Source organism: Rhea pennata, chromosome 2, assembly GCF_028389875.1.
Source record: "Rhea pennata isolate bPtePen1 chromosome 2, bPtePen1.pri, whole genome shotgun sequence".
Taxonomy (NCBI): domain Eukaryota; kingdom Metazoa; phylum Chordata; class Aves; order Rheiformes; family Rheidae; genus Rhea; species Rhea pennata.
Window position 1 is genome coordinate 130,476,435 of NC_084664.1, and position 19,655 is coordinate 130,496,089.

Genomic DNA, 19,655 nt, shown 5'->3' on the forward strand with positions numbered 1-19,655 from the left:
TATTCAACAAAAACGAATTCCAAAAACTGGAACTGATGAAGAGAACGTCTATGAAGATAATCAAGAGAATGCAGAACCTCTCATGAGATGACAACAAGCAGCAAGGACAAATGACCCTTACTTTTTTATTGACTGTGTCTTTTATCTTTTAATTCCCTCTGTCCATCACAATAGTCCTATTGGTCAGGGGAGACCAGTGTGATGGCTTGTCTGCAGCGATGTGTGCTTGAATTGGCCGGTGGCTGGTGCCTAACACGATGAATAATGGCTGAAGTCTGCCTGCTTTTCCTTTACTGGAGGCTCTCATTTGTCATTTTTTTTTTTTGCATTTAACTTGGCTGCTTTTTCCCCACAACACTTAAACAAATGTAATCATCTTTGAGATGTCTGCTGTTCTTTTATATTTGACTGAAATAGTCCAGTGGCTCAAAAGTTGCTAAAAGCGAGGACTGAAAGACACAAATGGACTATACAATCACATACATCTAATTTCCTATGGAAACAAGTATAAAAACAAGGATAGTGCAAGATAAAATGGAAACAGACTGCTGATGAAATTAAAAATGCAAGACAGCAGAAGAAAGTTTCTATCAATCAGAGAGTTACTCTTCCAAGTGGTAAATTGGGACAAAGAATGTGAATATAACTAGTTTTAAGATTCTATCAGGTTATGAAATGGGTAATATAACATGATTGCCTTCAGAAAGTCCTCTCCTATCCTATCAGAAACAAGGATGCTGTAAGATGATGGTTTTATCCTAGTAAGTGCAAGATAAAATCTTAAAATTTGCAAGGAAGTCATGTAGATCAGTTTAAGCCCTCTGCAGATGACATTTGTTCCACAATATACCATATTTGTTAATCTTTGTCACTGAAAATCTATTTTATCAAGTTGCAGGGAGATTCAGGGAATAGTGCTTGCTCTGCTTTTTTCTCTCTGGAAAGGCTAGATGCTTGATTGCAATGGTGCAGAACCTTGACAGCACAGAGAAAAGCAATGGCAACTTGCCCAGGACTCAAGCACTGCATCTTATTTCCATATAAATATACACTGAATTCTATAGGATTTTAAATCAGAATACTTTCTTATTTAAAGAGTACTGCAAATGTCCACAACATTTTACAGAGCAATCTAAAATTGCTGTGAAGGTCAAAAAAGAAACAGTCATGTAAAGAAGCAGTCATGTAGCACTATCCTTGCAAAAAGCAGCAAAGACTTAAATGGCTTTCATTATTATTTTGATATGAAAAGAATTTTAATTCCTGATGTATGAGTGGATTTTGCCAGAGGAATTTATAATGAACTAGCTAACATATAATTTCCTTCTACCAGGTAAAGTTAGGACCCATCAGCCATGTCATAAACCACTAGCAAGTCTTCGAAATACTTGTTCAGCTAAGGCATGAGCAGCAGTATGTTTAGAGAGGAAGGACTGGAGAGTAATCTTTCATGGCACTGTGCATTTCTGCCCGCTGGCTGCAGTGTCAGCATACGAACAGGGCTGGAGTTTCCAACATAGCTGGTAGAAAATGGGAGCGGAGTTGATCAATGACATTCCATGAAAATACACTTTCATCAGACTCAAGGGGTCCTACTGATCTATGGTAACTTCAGTGAAACCTGATGAATTTATAAATTGTTCTGCACTTCTCATTTTGCTTCTGTACTTCTGTCAGTCTATATTAAGAACTGTACTTTTATAAGATATAAACTTTGATTAGACTTTGATTAAACTTTGATAGAGACTTTGATTAAAAGTACTGTATGGAGAACACAGACTCCCCCCCCCCCCCCCCTTTCCCCAGGGGCTGATGGGGAAAAAAACTTCAAGTGCTAACTAGCCAGCGTAATATGCAGTAAACAGTAATGAGAAGCTAATTTATAATTTAAACAATGTGTTAATTACTACAGTATAAATAATGAAATCTGTGGGAAATCCAGGGAGTAATCCTGTCTATCTGCTCATCTAGGAACAGCTAGAGCACTATGCCCTTAAGTAAGATAACAGTGGCTATATGCTAGCATATAGGACTCTCCTCCCAGTCGGATCAACAGCAGAGTTCTTTGCTTGTTTTTACTAATTTTAAGAAAGGATGTCTTTCTGAAATCAAATGGCAAGAGTGTACTTTTAAGAACCTGGACCAAAAAACCTAACTAAAACCTATGTTTATTGATCCATGTTAGAAATCTATAGCAGGCTCAGTGAGTGGACAGCTATCTGGAGCTTACAGCCAGGCCTTTTTATGGCTAGCTTTTAGGCTTTACCCAAATGTAGCATGATACCATAGAGAGAAATTATGCAACCTTGCAGTAAATCTGTCGCCCTATAGTGCAATATATTATCTTTAACTTCTTTATTTAAAAAGTACAGAGAACGGAGAAAACTATTTTCACCGTCGGCAAGATACTAACACATACCAATTTTCATCAGGAGAATATGATTTTACTGCTATTTAAGAAAGTGCCACTGCTACATCATTAATTATTTTTCCTAGCTTTTCAAATGGAGCCTCTTCTCCTGGGAGGATGGAAGAAAATGGGGAAAGAGGGAATCAGTTACTGTTTTCAGCCTAATTATAGTTTTATCCCTTTCTGGTTTTTGGTACACAGACTTCACAAAGTTGATTGCAGGCTCTAGGAACCACCTTTGCCTTCCAGATTGAAACATTTCAGTTTTTTTTCTAATTAACAATCATTTGCAGAGTACATCACAGGCTTAGTACCTACTCACCAGCCACACTTCTCATAGACAGATCAACTATTGCACAAAAATGAGGGCAAGAGTCCTTCTGTATTAATAGTTTATGAAGGTTTATGAAAATTACAGCTGACCATACAGCATTCTGACTATGTTTTCTTTTAAGTCTCTCTCTGGAGTCTCTTTTTCTGGAGGGCCAAAGCTTCTTGAGTGATAATACCTTCTTCTGAATAATAATAGTTTGGACAGCTTAGTCTGGGGCAACTTCACTTTGAGAAATAGCTGTAGGAAAGGCATAGACAATCTTCTCTGTAGAGAGCACACACTAATTAAAACAGAAACTTTGGTTTTGTTTTCCCCTCAAGGTGACAGAGTTTTTGATCTAAAGAAACAAAACCAAAACACACAGGAAACAGGACCGACCTTATTACACTTCAGTCCTAAGGGGAGGTAAATGAAATGTCCCTGATTTATCCACAGGAAACTACTCAGGATCAAGGTCTTCACACATTTACCCACCTAGTGGATCCTATCCACCTGTCCACTTTTTCACCTAATCAGACTCACTGCATGTTATACATAATAAGCTAATTAGACTGAGAACTTCTTGGAGCAAGTTTTTGTCACACAATTTTATCCAGTACAAGGATAAAGCGCAAGGACTGTTTTTTAAAAGCAAAGAGCAAAAATGCTGATTTTCCCCCCTCCCTTCCTCTTTCTTTCCTCCTTCCTTTACTGCCTTCTTTCCATCCCTCTCTCCTTCCTTCCTTCCTTCCTTCCTTCCCTCCTTCTCTCCTCTCCTCTTCTTTCCCTTCCCTTCCTCCCTCCCTCTCTTCCTCTGTCCCTCCCTTCCTTCTTTCCTCCTTCCCTCATGACATATCTGTCACCTTCTGGATCCTGAGTTCTCACTCACCTGTCAATAATTCCTGCCCACATACAGCCAAAACGCCATCTCATTGCACTACAAAAAACTAGTACAATAAGAAAGGAAAGCTATGAGTTAGGCAAGAGTAGTCTCAAAAGAACAGTAGAGAAGATATTCTCGTAGATAACAGGCCTGTATCACTGACTGAGAACCCCTATGGAAGGCTGTATGCATACATTTACCATTTTAAACAAGCTTGCTGAGAGCAACATCAACCTACGAAGGAAACCGAGAGCTTGAAGGAATAAGTATTCTTGCAGCGCTCAGCAGCTGATATGTATTATTTTAGATAGCCATGGCGGAGAACTGATGGACACGTGTTCCACAGGCACTGATATTTCCTTCACAGAATAGCTGTCTTCTGCTGTGTCACCTTCTGTTTTACATAATGAACCTTGCTGCTGGAGTTTGGAGGGTTTTCAACATTCATGGAAAGAAGCATAGAGAAAAGAGCAGTAGTTTGACTGGCGCAGTTTTCACATCAGCTCAGTGGCTAATCAGAAAAGCTCTTTTATCACAGCGACATACAGAAAGCAATGTGGTATAAATGCTACACACAATATAGGACCAATAAAAAAAAAAAAAGCCCAACAACACAGGTATTCTTGACAGAGTCATTGTTAAGAGCTTAATAGCAGCTAGCAGGCAAGATCTGTTCTTATACAAGGAGCACAATGTGCGCAGCACTGTGAAAGGATAAATATGTATGTATAGAAATTACATCTTCCTAAAATGATAAAAAAACAAATAGACTAAATAAATCCCTACCTTGGAGAGCCTGGAGTGTACGAGTCTGTACAACAATACAGAGCTGCAGGACCAGCTGTGGTGCACTTTCCAGAAACGTGGCTAGCAAGTGCAGCATACTCACATCTGCATACTCATACACCATTTTCCAATAAAACCGCCATCTGTCATTCTCTCCACTCCGTCGACTCCGGATACCCAAGTATATAGTATGGAAATACCTAGAAATAAAAGAGAGAGGTTATAAAAATGCAGAAAGATATTTTATAGGCAATATTGCTGCTCAGAAGGAACTCACATTTTCTCAACATGCTTCAATCTAATGAACATTTATTTACAGGGAATATTGTACTGCAATTTTTAATACTTGATGTGGTGGGAGTAAACTGAAGATACACTTGCTTAAAACTGTTTTGAAAAGCTTAACATTGTATTACTTGTTAAATATTATTCCTCTCAAAACAGACTTTGTAAATTGATGCATAAGGCAGATGAATTGATCATATGGCTCCATCTCAGAGTCTGTTCAAGTAATGGGGAAAAAAACCGCTGATTCTGGAGTGGCCTCTGCTCAGAACTTGCAAAGAACAAAACTCGTTTCTGTGTGCTCTGTGTGGGCTTAGAAGGTGACCTGCAAGCCTGGGGCCCTGATATGGCATTGTCCTGCTTATCCAGAGGTCTAATGAATTTATTAACATGTTTCAGATACTGCCAAATATAAAGCGGTTTTTCTCACAGACTGATTATTTTAGGAGTGGAGAAGATCTAGCTGTGAGTTCCCTTGGTGATTAGAAATGACTCACTAAGATAGTTCCCCTGCAAGAGCAGCAGAGCATAGAAGAAGGAGCCACAAGTCCAACAAGCTGCTGCTATTGACAGTCGTAGCCTGAAGATGATGGAAGTAACGGACAAAAACCACATCAGCTCTGGTAGCCTGTGCATCCTACCAGAGTGCCCTCTGGGGCTACTAACTGACCTGAATCTCTCCATTTCTCTCTTTGCATCACCACATCCTCATCTGGAAAGCATTTCCTTGTTATTTTTTAAATATAATTTCACAGCACTTTTTCTTAAGTGAGATTATATTTTCTAACTAGGAAAAGCCGTACTAATTTTTAACCACTTCCAATATTAACTGTTATAACTGGGTAAGATAAAACACGTTAGTATTTTATCCTCCTTCTCACAAGTCCTTGTCTTAGCACTCTTTTCATAACTAGCACAGCACACTGAACTGACGGACCTTTGCACATAGGCTGCATTCAACCTCTCATCCTTCTCCAGTTCAGCTATAACTCCAACAGTAATTTCTGCCAGTAAGAAGATTTTTGAAGGTATTCCAGTGAAGAATCATGCTATTCCTGTACCCGAAGTGATGATGCACACATCATTGGAGAGCAACAGCTTTTCTCAGGAATATGCATCAAACAAAAACAGAGAGGAATATGGAGAAATAGCCGAGAGGCCAGATCCGAGTCTGCAGCATTTCTCTTGACAATGCACATTGTAGCAATATAAAAGGAAAACCTAATTAAAGTTGTATCAGGTGGCTTTGAACTTTATCAAAGTCCCATGCTGGAACAAAGCAGCAATAAGCCACTCAGAGGGTGAGACCACAGAGAAACAGTGATCAAGAAACCAGTCTTCTCATGCAAAACACTGAGAAGGTCTAGAGGGGTTAAAGTAAGGTGAGTAAAGTAGTATGTACATAGTGGGGCAGACATCATCTTCAGCATCTTTTTCATGACCTATCACAACCCTTGCTATAAATACCTAAAGTAGCTTTGGCTGCACACAGCTGGGCCAGGAGGCTCTAGCCCTGCCAACGAAGCCACCTGCAACGTCAGTTCTACAGCATTTGTGGGGAAAAAAGAAAAAAAAACTTTTGCTATTATGAAAATGATGTGCTGTGCGAGGCAATATCCCCTAGGGTTCTTTACCTGTGCTGTGGAGTGGCTGTGCATGGCAAATGCACCGTGATTAATGATCTCTTATGGAAATATTTCCTCTTTCGTTGCACTTCATTGTGGAACACTGGCAGTGAGTTATTGGGAACTGGGGAGTCATTGCTCTTTGTCTAGTTAGCTCTCTACCAGCCTAGACACCAGAGGCAGAGGAGGAAGACACCTCCTCTTTTTTTTTACACACTGGGGCCAAATTTCTGCCTCGTGTGTTTTTTCTGTCCTATCAATTTTAGCCGAATGTTTTGCAGGCTGAAATGAGCATTTACACACATAATTACTATCTCTGATTTATAGGCACAATCAGGTGATTAGACAGCGAAACATTCTCATTTGCATCCACAATTAATTGCACCAGCAATTGATGTTAGGTGTGCAAATTAGCAGTTAATATGATAAAAAGATGGCTTCATAAAATGCTTCATATATCAAGACACTTTTCCTATAGTGAAATTAAAAAAAAAATTTTGGAAGAAAGAGCTTTTCTTGTTATGATTTCCAGATATAGCTTGCACTGCAGTAATGACACATCTCATTTTATACGTATGCATTATATAATTGCATATTAGACACCCTCTCTGGGGCTCTACTGTCAGCAAATGCTGTACCAGCGGAGGTGTACCGCTTAGTGGTAGTTCCTCCCTCAAAGAGCTTTTATTATTGTGGTCTTCTGGTATCAGTTTGGTGGAAATCCACATTTTGTGAATTTCACATGTTATGGTCTGTGTATATGGTTATTCCAATACGGTGTAGAAAGAATTCATGATGACTCTGCACAGGAAAATATCTTAGTTGTAAAATTGTGCCAATGAACCAGAAAGTGCAGATGGAGATTTCATTATTTCAGTTGCTATTGTATGTGGAAAGCTCTTGTGCAGGTGCTGTACGGATATACATAAACTGCATCTTTTTCCCCAAAGAGCTCTTGATTGACAAGAAAAAAAACCACTAAGGAGTGAAGAAGTGAGAGTCTGAGCACAAGGGGGAAAAGGGAAAAAAGTGGGAACGGAAAGTATGGTAAAAATATTACCATCTAATAATGTCACTGCTCCATCTAATAACTCAAGATTCTCTTTTAAGATTTCTGATTTCATCAGAAAAGTTAAAAATAAATAAAAAGTTCTTAACTCTCTAAAGTTCCACAATTTTATAGCTCTCATGTTTGTGGATAAAAGCTTAGGTAAAAGCTTTTCCTAAAACTCAAGTTAAAGGCTATAAAATGCTCTATCAAAAAGCAATATCAAATCTTATTTTTAAATTACTCACTTTTTGAAGCCTGAACACTACTTGGGTTTTCAACACTGATGTAAACAACCTTATTCAGAATGGAGAGAAGGGGCAGGAAGCAATACATCCCATCTTGCTGGTAATCAGATGGCAACACATATATTGTCATTTGAGGCTTAATGTCTTTTTTACCCTCTAGAGGAAACATAGAATGCTTCAGCCTTTACTTTCTTTAATTTACTTCAGTACATCACACAGCACACACAGAGTACAGACCATTGATAAAGCATAACCCTGAAGGATGTAAATCTGAGACAAGATTATGAGTGACATTCTTGTTCCATTGTATTAATGAGAGAAGGCAGGAAAGTTGAAAACAAACAAAAAGCAGGATAGCCCTTGCACTGCCCACAAGAAGTGCTCAAAATGCTAGACAAACTGAAGAAAAAAGCATACATGTTTGCAGTTGTGGAGAAAATATTTATCTGTACTGAGGACGGAGACGTTAATTCCGATCAAAAAGTAGCTCTCCAGTATTTCCAGAGTCCTCATTTCGCTTCGGGTTTACCAGCTAAATCTGAGAAGGGTCAGCATGGACTGGGATACCTACATTTGAAATACTTCTGATGACACTTTAATTACATGATTAAAGCAAGCTTAATTGTGCATTTAATTGTGATGTGGTTGTATAAATATATGATAATACAAAATATTTATAGGAGTGCTTTCCAAGTTTAAAGTGCTTTACACACATAATTGATTAACTGGGCTGCACGCAAATAATCTCACAGGGTTCACTCTCTGGTAACTGGCAGCTGACCAACCCATTCTTGCAGGAGCAAGGCAAAACATTCATTTAGCAAACTCAAACCCAGGTGAAATTTCACCAGCACATCATGGGGATTAGTTTTTGTGTTCCTGTGTGCAGAAAAATCCCAATTCTTTCTCCCTTATTCTTAGAGGAGTGCAGCTCATGGATCAAAAACCTTCACCACCCAAGTGTGGCTCCAGTACAGGGGCAAAGAGGCCTTCCAGATACTTTCAAGTGGCATGCAATTCCTCAAATTCAGGTATTTTGGAAGAGGGAACTGAAATGCCACTGGAGCTTCACAGATACTATGCTTTTAGTACAGACAGCTAAAGCTCATCATGAGTGGAAAAGAGAAATCAAACTCTGATTGCTGATGGACATGTTGATCCCACGCCCTTGGGACTGACCCGTTCTTGTTGCACATGGTTTGGCTCAACCATCATCTTTCAGCCTTTTGAATTTGGATTCCTGCCCCAAAGTTAGCCCTCAGCTCCCATCGTCCAGCCCTGCAATGTGTTGTAAATCTTTAGCTGCAAATCAAGGTTTTGGAAATTAGGAAGAGTTACATTCGGTTGCTTTTCATTCTGCCTGTGTGCACAAATGAGTGCACGTATAAACAGAGCCATATGCAAGCCCAATCTGACTGTGGTTCTGAGCACTTTTTGCTACAGATTTTCACCCTAAAGAAACCATCCATCTGATGGTAATTTATACAGTTCTGGAAAAAAGTCTTCAGTTTAGAAGTGTCAAACACTATATTACTGCCATGTGTTTAATCTAAAAAGTCCTTAGGATGATACACATGACTGAGACACCATTTGCATTCTTCGGAAAAATGAAAATGTTCTGATTTCATGCCTCATGTAGTCCATATTTATTACAATTGCTTAAGTCAGTAGAGGACATTTGCTTATGTTACATAGTCTATTGAAATATTTGTGAGATCAAAAATCATTAGTGGCTAGCAGTAGTGATTTTATACATTTATTTTGATGTCTAATTTGCCCCTGTATCAAACAGTACATTAGACAATTTAGCTGTACTGTAAACAGTTGCTCTTTTTACATATGAGGTGTGGAGAATAAAAATCTCTACCGCTGAGCTAAAAAACAGTAGAATAAACAGCAATTCAGCTAAGTGGTATTTTCTTCGGTTGCCTAGTTACCAGAAAAAACTTAACTATATTTGTATCTCAACAGTATTTGCTGTGTTAAATAACAACAGATTGTTCTATTTTGCTTCTTATATGTCTTTTTATGAGGTGTGCCTGAATACTTAAAAAGTTTCTTTAGCAAGAGCACTTAGTTACTTATCAGAACATATTAACATTTATTCTTTTTGTTTTGAAGAAAAGGACAAATCCCTTCTGTTTTAATTCCTTTTCCTAGGAAGGGACAAGCCATAATAGCCAATTTTTAATTTTCAAATCAAATCATTTTTTGATGGGAGCATTAAGGTTTAATGTGGAAAAGGAAACTGAAATAGATTCTGTAGCACAGCAGTGACCAAAGCTTGTCCAACCAAGCACAGTGCTGGCAATTTACCAGTAGTCAAAAGTCTGGGCTTAATTTACTTTAAATTATGAGTGCAGTATCCTCATCCGTGTGCTGAGATGAGATCCATGTGAGTACAGATCCCACTGGGGAATATTTTACCATAAAAGACTATTTATGTCCAATAAAAGACTATTTCCAGAATATACCTCTCTTATAAAAACAAAACAAAACAAAACCTAACCTCTTGTGTTTAATATTCTTTGTAGTATTTAAAATATCACAGAAATATGTTTTATTTTAATATCAAACAAGATGCTCTATAAGCATAAACAGAATTAATATATCTATTTCAGTATGACATCTAGAGTATTCCCTAGCATTTTCCATGACCATCCCAAATGGTCATGAGTCATATGATGGCAACATTTTATGGCACATGTGTGGACTGGAGCTGCCATTTGAATTTCCAGATGTGAACAGTCAACACCAGCGTTTCCCTTCCTTTCTTGACAAGGCCAAACTGTGGACCTACAGGGTGGTAAAGAGAGATGTAGATCCATCTAGGACTAGATCGATGTCTACACCTTGGTGAAACCCCCAAACCATGCCTGCCACGTACTGCCACTTCGGCCAGAATTATCCCTGCAAGTGTGCCATTTAGTTTAATTATTTCTGTATTTCTATTCTCAAAATCTGGCTATTCTAAGTCTGTGCTTGTGTCCCAGGGCTCCCTGTCAGCCCCACGCCTCCACGGTGTCCCTGCTTGCCTGTGGGTGCCTGCAGCACCAGGCTGTCCCTGCCATTGCCACGGCACCCGTCCTCACGCCTGTGTTTTTCTCCATAGCACTGAGGCCTGGGGCTGCCGGAGCTCGGTGGCAGCGAACCCATCACCCAGGCAGCTGCACCGCCGGTGACAAGGAGGGTTTAACCTTGTCATGGGATGTGATACAGCCATCGTCCGTAGCTCCCGAAGATGCTGCCTCACTACTTCTCAGGAGTAAACACTGGCACAATTTCTGCGCTACCCACTGTGGGCTAGAATTAAAAAAGAGAATAAACAAGTGGAAAAAAAAATCTGTAGTGTGCTGCAGCTGTCTATAACTATGTATCTTACAGCATATTTTCAGTTGGTCGTTGCTCCTGATGCTGTGTAACAGCTGCCTTTCCCACTCTAATCAGGGGACAAGTCCATTCAGACATGGTCAGCAGCACAACTAAAACGTTTTGCTATGCTGCCATTTCCTGCATTACCCTGCACACCTGCGTGCTCTTTAACTACAGCCCCTACTTTTATCGAAAGCTAATGAAATAGCTTTTGGCCTCAGAGGCCCACTAGTTCCCACCTATGGGAAACACAGGAGTTTCCTTTGTGTCACTAGGACTGCAGCCCTGGAGGTGATGCCCTTTGGGAGCAGATTGCTAGAAGGTTTCCAAAGGAAACCAAAAACAAAGTAGGGAGAGAAATGATCTTCTGAGAACCAGAGGGCTCCAGAAGGGTCCGCACGAGATTCCTAGATCAATGTTAATTAACTGTAAGTTGTAAACTATTAGGGAAATATGGCTTTATTGATTAATACCAGGACATTCCAAAGAGCTAAATTCCATTCCTGATTCTTCTATAGACTTCTGTGTGACTGCTTCCGTTTCCTTCCTACATCCCTATAGTGTCCCAGGCTGGAGATACCAAGAAGAATCAAGAAGCAGAAAATTGCAGATTCCCCCAGGGAGCTTCTGGCATTCCCTAAAAAGGCAATTAGTCATGCCAAGAATCCATACCATGCAGCTGTCACAGGAATATAATTGTTATTATGGGCATTCTCAGACCCTGGGGCTGCAGCAGGAGCTGAATTATTTCCCTGTTCCTTCCCAGCAATAACAGAATTATGATACAAATGGTCCCAAGCCCCTCCGTGTAAAACCAGCAGGGAAGATGCACCTGGCTCATGACCACTTATTTGACTGCACTTACTTCCTGAGTGAAGAAGTCGGCTCTGCTGGGAAGCAGCACCTTGGGCTCCTTCTGAGCTTTGGACGCCAGGATATGCAGTTGGGCAGTGCTTCATTTCCACATTAGGATAAGACCAGCACAAGGCATCAAGGACCCTTCACTTTCCTTACCCCGTCTTAGTTTCCATGGGAGCAAAGGGTATGTGTACAGGTGGACGAGAAACAACGGTATGCTCCAAAAACCGGAGGACTAGGACTGGAGGCTCTGCAGTTTGGAGGCAGCCTCCCCTCTGGGATATCAGGGCATCTGACTCCCACCGTGCACAGGGAGATGATGCGACCCCTCGAGGGGAGCTGGGGCTCTGCCACACCCATCTCTCTGACCATATCCGCAGGGACAGGGGCTATTTATCTATTTGAACATCTTACAAAGGATGAAACATGGAGGAGGAGTGCTGTGACGGCTAACAGTGTAAATACACTTGGGTGTTCCTATGGCTGTTCATGGTCAGCTTCATTAGAGACCCTTCAGCAGTAAGCTCATAAACTTCTGATCAAACTCAGATTTCAGAGACATACACCACAAGGAAGAGGGAAAAACTTTGCTCCATTATTCACAGGAATCAGTGTTATTTGTTACTTTCCTTGATGTCTTTGATAAATTAAAAAGATGAAGTTGTCTGGAGGGCAGGCAGCTTTCTGGTGTCAGCTTGAATAGAAAAACAGCAGGTAATTGTGATTTGGGCCAGGAAAGAAAAAACTCTGCATTTTTAAAGCACTGGAGAAGTCTGCAACATCCTTTGCAGAAGTTAAAACAAGTAGTAACAGTACAAACACGGAATGGGTGGAGTGGAGATTATATATTGTCCCCACAGACGAAATATACAAGTGTTTCCTTCCAGGTACACATCCTGCACAACTACCAGTGTGTGCCAGGATGAAACTGGGTTGTGTCACTCTTGGGGCCTAGCATGTAATCTCACAGTGGGAAACAGCAGGAGCTAGCTGCTTCCACTAACCAGTAAAAATGAACTATTGCCAACCTTCCTCCTCTGTCCTCCAAAAGACCCTTCCAAATTGCTTGTAAGAGCTTTGACAGAACCTGACTGATCTTTCTAGCTCCAAGAAAACACACATATGAGAATTCTGCTTGGAAATATCTATGCTGTAAATAACTATTTGTCACCCTATTTATACAGCAGTCTGTGCTTCATCTTTTTCTTTAGAAGTACTCAGGATGAGCTATTAGCTAATCCTCTGATATAAAACATCTAATAAGCAGAATTCCCATTGTTTGGAGGGAACAAACTATAAGCTTTCAGGAAGCAATGTGGGGTTAGTCACTCATTAAGATATGGACAGTACTTGTGTGATCTTTATGTGATATTCAAATAGCTGTCAGCATTATTTAACAGGAGTTCAGGCTAACTTCCTGCTGGTGCTTATAAGTAGTTGTGACTAATGGAGAATGTGCCTTAAATGTTGCCTGCTTGAAGAATTTAATATGAGATTCAATTCAAAAATAAATTTGCCAGCTAATAGTATTAGCTGTGCTGAACAAGATCTCACAAAGAAATGGTCCTGAATACTAAGCTAAACACTGAACCATGCACTGTGTCTGTGCGCTTTGCAAATGTAGCATTCAGAAATCTTTGGATTAAGGTTTCTGGCCTGGGGTTTTGTCTAAGGGAAGGTCTAGGGCAAAAGGTAGCATTTTCATTTCAGTCTTTCATCAGTTCCCTTAGGCCAAATCCAAAAAGCATCAGTGAGAAAAAGACCCTAAGGAATCTATTGGGAATTTTGCCAACCTACAGACCTCCCAGTTTGTTCCCTGATCAATATTAAAATGTGCAAGAGAGCATTATATTAAAAGACAAAGGCATACAAAAGGTAACATGCTGGCAGTGAAACACAAGCCAAAGGAGAAAATAAAGTGAGCTGGTAAGACAGCAATTACAGTTGTCACTTAAAAACAAACTGCAGTTATTAGAGCTCTACAGTTTCTAGTCTAACTGGAACTTTTAACTTCAATATTAGACCCATTTTAACATATAGCTGGAAATAAAAAATTCTCTGAAGGATAGTAAAATGCCTATGAGAGCAAATGCTTCAAGGGAAGAGCTAGTATCAGAGGGCACGAATCCGTAACAAACTGAGATTCATTGAGTTCAACTGCCATTTTATCTGTGAAGTTATTCAGAAAAGAAGGCAGAGATAACACAAGCATATGACAAGGATGAAGCAAGAATTTTTGCTGTGGCAGGAATCCCTTGGAAAAAACAGAAGAAAAGAGGCCTGATCACTCCAAAGTCTTTTACGCTATACTCGGACAAGGACAACCTAAGGGGTGTATAACACAAGAGTTATTGACAGGGCAGCACAAAATAGGCAAGGATATCAGAGCTTTATACACATTCTAAACATGACCTATTAGCTCAGAAAAGATTCATTCATGAACAGCAGAGGATACTCCAATTCCAGTTAAAGACAGAAAAAACAAATCAGAAAAATCTAGATTATCGGTATGTGTTGGTCTACATGGGCAGTTACATCCATTTAACTGAAAGTGTGAATTTAAAATAATTGGCTTAAGCACTTAAACTCTGCAGTAGGTTTTTACTTTACTTTACAAGTGGCTTGCTGATGCGTCAAAGCTACCTTCAGACTGCGTGACACAGGAGTGCTTTCAGTAGGGCAAAGCTGGATGGGGGTTTGTGGGGAGCCATAGGGACATCTGCTCCTCACTGGGCTGAGAGGGAAATGCTGGAGCTGGAAGGTTCATCTGGGCCATGGCGAGGCAACACATGCTCCCCACTCAGTGTTGGGCATTAGCCCTCCGCACCTGGGCAGGGAACGGCCCCCAGCGCTGGTCCCCTAAGCACCTTGCGGGTTACCAGAGCTCTGGAGGAGGTCTCCACACCCTGCTGTGGCTGTGATATGTCCTTTGACTGGCACGGGTGATCTGCTTTACCCTAATTCCCCCATCCTGGCACTACAAACTTAATACTGAAAACAAGAAAATATCTGTGCGGTAGGACTTAAAGTCAGATTTGTAGGTATAGCACTAGTGAAAAAGGAAAGCTTATGAGCAAATTCAATATAAAAATGTAATTCTAGCATCTGTATAGCAAGCAACCTGTTTAACTACCCATGCCTGCCACCTAAAATCCCTTAGACATAAGCCAGAGCTGGAGTTGAAATTCCTTGTTCAGACTAACACCTCGTCTCCAGAACACTGCCTGTTACAAGACTGATTCTTGGCCTAAACTTTACAGATTATGAGTTTTACAAGGTAGATATATGTCTTCCTAGCTGTTTGAAGAGTGAATAAAAAGGCTCTCTGGATCCCAAGTGAAACTTAAGTTTTACGTAATGCTAATAATACTCTTAGTAATAATAATAAGACTGTTTGGCATTATTTGCTTAATTGAAAACCATTTATATTAATCTAGGGAGCAAATTGCACGAACTTCCTTTAACCTCTGGAAACCATTTAGAAATTCAGTATTTTTGGTGAATCATAATTGCAGTTTAGGGGGCCTGCATCCCTTCTACGTTAGCTAGGTAAATACCAGTGTCCCCATGGCATTTCCTTCCTGTACGGATCCCAATCACCCACGTACAGAACCAGGTTTGCTGCAGCACTGAATGTGAGGATACTTGAGGTCAGGGTGGAACAGGGTGGAAGTGTGCCTGATTAAAATGGTAGTACCAACTACGAAATGTTTTTCGAGAGCACAAGCAGGGACTTGCTCTCCCTGCTGTACTAAACAGGGTCTTAGGAGAGATGACTGGCTTAGCCAACAGAAGTTAAAAGAGCATGGGGAAAGCAAAAGTCATTTGCACAGTTATTTTTTCTATGAAGAATATTGTAAAGAGAAGCTTTCTTTTTTTAGACCCATCAGTCTCCTTTCTAACAGCAGTCTGTCTGGTTGCTGTTGGCTCCCAGGCCACAGATGCCTTGCCTTGCCAGAGGAAATTTAGAAAGAGGGAAAATAGCTTGGAAAACAATTTCTCTAATGTTAACATATAGGAGGGGTAACGTGAACGTAAAAAGAAAAACTGAGGCACTCCTCCTGAGTGCTCTGATGAAAACAAGGGACGCCTGAGAGGCAAGAGGGAGGAAAACCACGCAGATGGCTCCCCCGTAAGCACAACCACGTTTGCTCCCTATCAGCCCCTTGACACATGCACTGTATTCCTGGAATTTTCAACCCTCCACACTCTGCTGGGAAAGAAATTACTTAGGTCTAGGAGGGATTACTAGAGCTAGCTCTACTGAAGACCTATGTATTAGTGTTCAAAGACGCATATCATTTCCTTCAGCTAGAGGCAGCCATTTAGATTTGGCAGATGTTATTTTAGTTGTTCAGGCTGAAAGGTCACTATAATTCTGCCAGGTTTATTTTCTGTATTTAAAATGTCACCCAAACAGGTAGCTAAGGTAACGAATTTACTTTCTACATATCTTCTACCATCTTTTATGTCAGATAAGGTCTTTTATGTCTTAGGAATGCTAATTAAGTTTGAGAACTGGTCTTTGAAAAAACCTTCTAAGGAAGTGAAGCACCTTTTTAAGATGATTGTCTCAGTTCCAAGGGTGTTCGATTCCATTGTTTTTCTAAGGGCTTTGACATGTTTGCTTCTGGCAGCATTTCTTTGCTCTCTCTCAAAGCATCTCTTCATGCAAGAAGGCAATTTTAATGATCTGAAAGGTTTCCTGCTACTGTTCTCCATTTCTGTGCTTGCATTTACTTATGTCTGCAATTTGCACCTACAGAGATACAAGACAAATTTGACCCTGTGCTTTGAAGGCCATTTCACAAAAGCAATTAAAACCATGGTATATGAAAGCCTACATCGATCTATCTGTTGACTCCCACCTTCCACTTTTCCCAACTGCACAGCCCCACTCTCTCCTTTGTGCCAACTCCGGCACACAGCTGAATCTGTGCTGCGCTCTTTCAGCTTTGTATGCTGCTTGAGAACTACTTTTGCTCTTTTCATTTTATTTCAATTTGCTTTCCATCATCTTAGCATGCTGAAATGTCTGAGTGAGGACCGCAGAGAACCAGAACTGTAGCGAGAAGTGAGGGAATAGAAAGACATGACAAGATGAAGGCATGAGGAAAGTGGGACCACACTGCCCAGGGACTTGGAAGGAGTCAGACTGCCATGAAAATGCAGCCTCATTTATTAGAAAGCGGTCTGTGGCTTTCTTTGTGATGACGTATTTCCCTGGGGAATGCTTCAATTATTTTTTTCTAATTAGATACCCCCTGTCTTTTACAGACATTTGCAATGCAGGTATTTAAATGCATTTCAGCTGGCATGCTGGCCAACTATGGCTAACTGTACTCCAGAGAATCCTGTCTGCTTATTAACTAACTTATACCGTGCACATAATAACAATAAAGATCTCTCTGTGCGTTGTTTGATTCAACACATTGCAGCTCCTTTCAACTGAAGAGTTAAAACTCTTGCTTTATATTATGAACTATTTCAGAAGGAGAGCAAAATATGCTGGTATTGAAGTATATTTCCGAATGGTTTTCTTGGAACATTCTGTTTTTCTGTCTTGTCCCTGTCAAGACAGACATGAAAGCAAAAGGACCAAAAGGATTTCTATGAAAGAATGCTTATTTTCTTTGTAAAATAGGTTAATGATCAATGTTGTCTCTAAGGACCTGTGATTCTTTCTTTCGTACAGTTGTGCTTGTTCTAAACCAAACTGCAGACTGACATGATATACTTGTGAAGCACTGAAACCCTAGGTCAGGACAGAGACCATCATTTACTCCTAATTTGCTTTTGAAATTAAGTTTGAAAAAGTCTGCAGCAAATCTGTTCCTGTGCCAAAGGTTTTCTTTTGTACTGACTATTTAAGTATTTTCACAAATGTGTTTTTATCTTTCTTTCCTTCCTGACTGTGTGGTTTGAACATACAGGTCAACGTGACCTTACAACTTCCTAGGGGACATTAGCTGCAGAGAGATGGCATGCAAAGAAAGAGGCACTGACAAAAAATCAGTGGGTTTTCTGCAAAATACATTTACTTTTTCTTGGCAGACTCTACCCTCAACTCCCACCTTTGCTTTAGTAGCATCTGCTGTGATTTTCATATCTTGCACCGAGTGGTCCAACTGAAATTTCATTATTTGAAAAGTGCATTTCATTCACTAATGTGTATCTGATTAAACTTGGCTCCAGCTTACCTTATGTTAAAACACATTATAGCTACATCGTCACAGAGCATTGAAACACCCTGCTTCCCAGAAAGGATTGGCAGAGGCCCTCATCTTATTGAAATCAATGGGACTGAGCCCTGTAGCTTCCTTTAAATACTGGACCTGACTGATAAAATGTGAAAAGCTGAGTTTTTTAATATACATGCACATACATACATGCGTGTGTACACTTTACATTTATACACAATCACATGCTATTATTATCGTACTGTTTTACCTTTGTCTGACACTCTAAAGGGGTCTGCACGCTAGTGGCTTGACTTTTTTTCTCAGATGTAGACCTAGATTCAACAAAACTGTCCCAGGGAAGTGAAGGCAAAGAACTGAGGCAACACTGATAGGATTTGTGCCAAATAAATCTAATAAGTTCAGCCACAGGCTTCTTCTCCTTGGCCAGTGCAGAACACCTTGAGGGACTTTTATGGTTCATAGGCTCATGTGCTACTTCAGTGGACTGAACGGAGGCCAGGGTACCTTCCTCTGGTTATAATTTGATGTCCAGCAGTGAAATAATCCACTTGAGCTCATCCTCCTTGAGGAGCAAATCTAGTGCTAAGGATTAAATAGTCATTGCAAGGCTTAAACCAGTTTGCATAAAAACAGATATACAGTTTTATGCAATAAATAAATAATAAATAAATAAACCCTGAACCTCATCTTTGCCATTCAAAATGAAAACCAAACAAATAAGCAAACAAAAAAATCCTGCAAACCAGTCCAATTCCCTTCATTTAGCTGGTTTTTAACGTTAACATTTTTTTTTTCTACACTCTTAGGTGTCAGTGTATCAGGCAAGCATGGAAGCTTATAAAACAAATGTCAGCACTCTGGGAATCCATGCAATGTTTGCCACGCGTAAAACTTAGCTAGGAATAGGAAGTGCCAGAAGTCACAAAGACTCTTGAGATCCCCAAATTAATTTTAATGAGATAAGGATTTTGAATAAGCTTCTGTTAAACTTTTCAGATTTGAAACTGCTGTTCAAGGCAAACTTGTGGGGTTTCATCCATCTCTATCTTCTTGGCTTGATTTGAACCATATCCTGGTGATCAAGGGAAACACTCCAAGCAGAAGGGAGGAAACACGCTAAATGATTAGCACTGAGAGTGAGGAGTATTCACTCCTAATTCTTGCCCAGTATATCCTATAAAAGCTTGCCAAAGTACTTAAATGGTGAAAGATAGGCTAATAACATACACGATATAAAAGACAAGACCTCCTTCCACAAAAAAATATGTACGCATAGAGCTGGATGCAATTGAATCTAAGTCCCTACATCCAAAAGTGTGATGAATCAGGCAGTGCCTCCATTTTCATCCATTTCACCAGAATTACGCTCTTGGCCATGCTCAGAGCTGCTACCACACTGGTCCGGCTGAACGACTATGCATCTCTTTCTTACTCCGATCCATTTGCGATGTACACATTTAACAACTACATGCCTACCACTCTCTTGTGGGCCCAATCTAGGCTGTAACCTCAGTCATCTTTACTTACAACATGCCCTTAACCACCATCATCACCACCACCACCATCACCACCTCATTCTCTCCTTCTGGTCTAGGCACCATTTGGTCATTAAGAGCAGTGCGTG

The 19,655-nt window shown here is 40.2% G+C and overlaps 1 protein-coding gene across 1 annotated transcript in view; it reads right to left on the reverse strand.

Annotated features, from left to right (window-relative positions):
* XKR4 (XK related 4) overlaps positions 1–19,655 on the reverse strand; it is a 219,079-nt gene that overhangs the window by 72,948 nt on the left and 126,476 nt on the right. Inside the window, exon 2 of the mRNA XM_062568221.1 lies at positions 4,393–4,592. Coding sequence (XP_062424205.1) covers positions 4,393–4,592 — 200 coding nt within the window. The remainder of the gene's footprint in view (positions 1–4,392; positions 4,593–19,655) is intronic.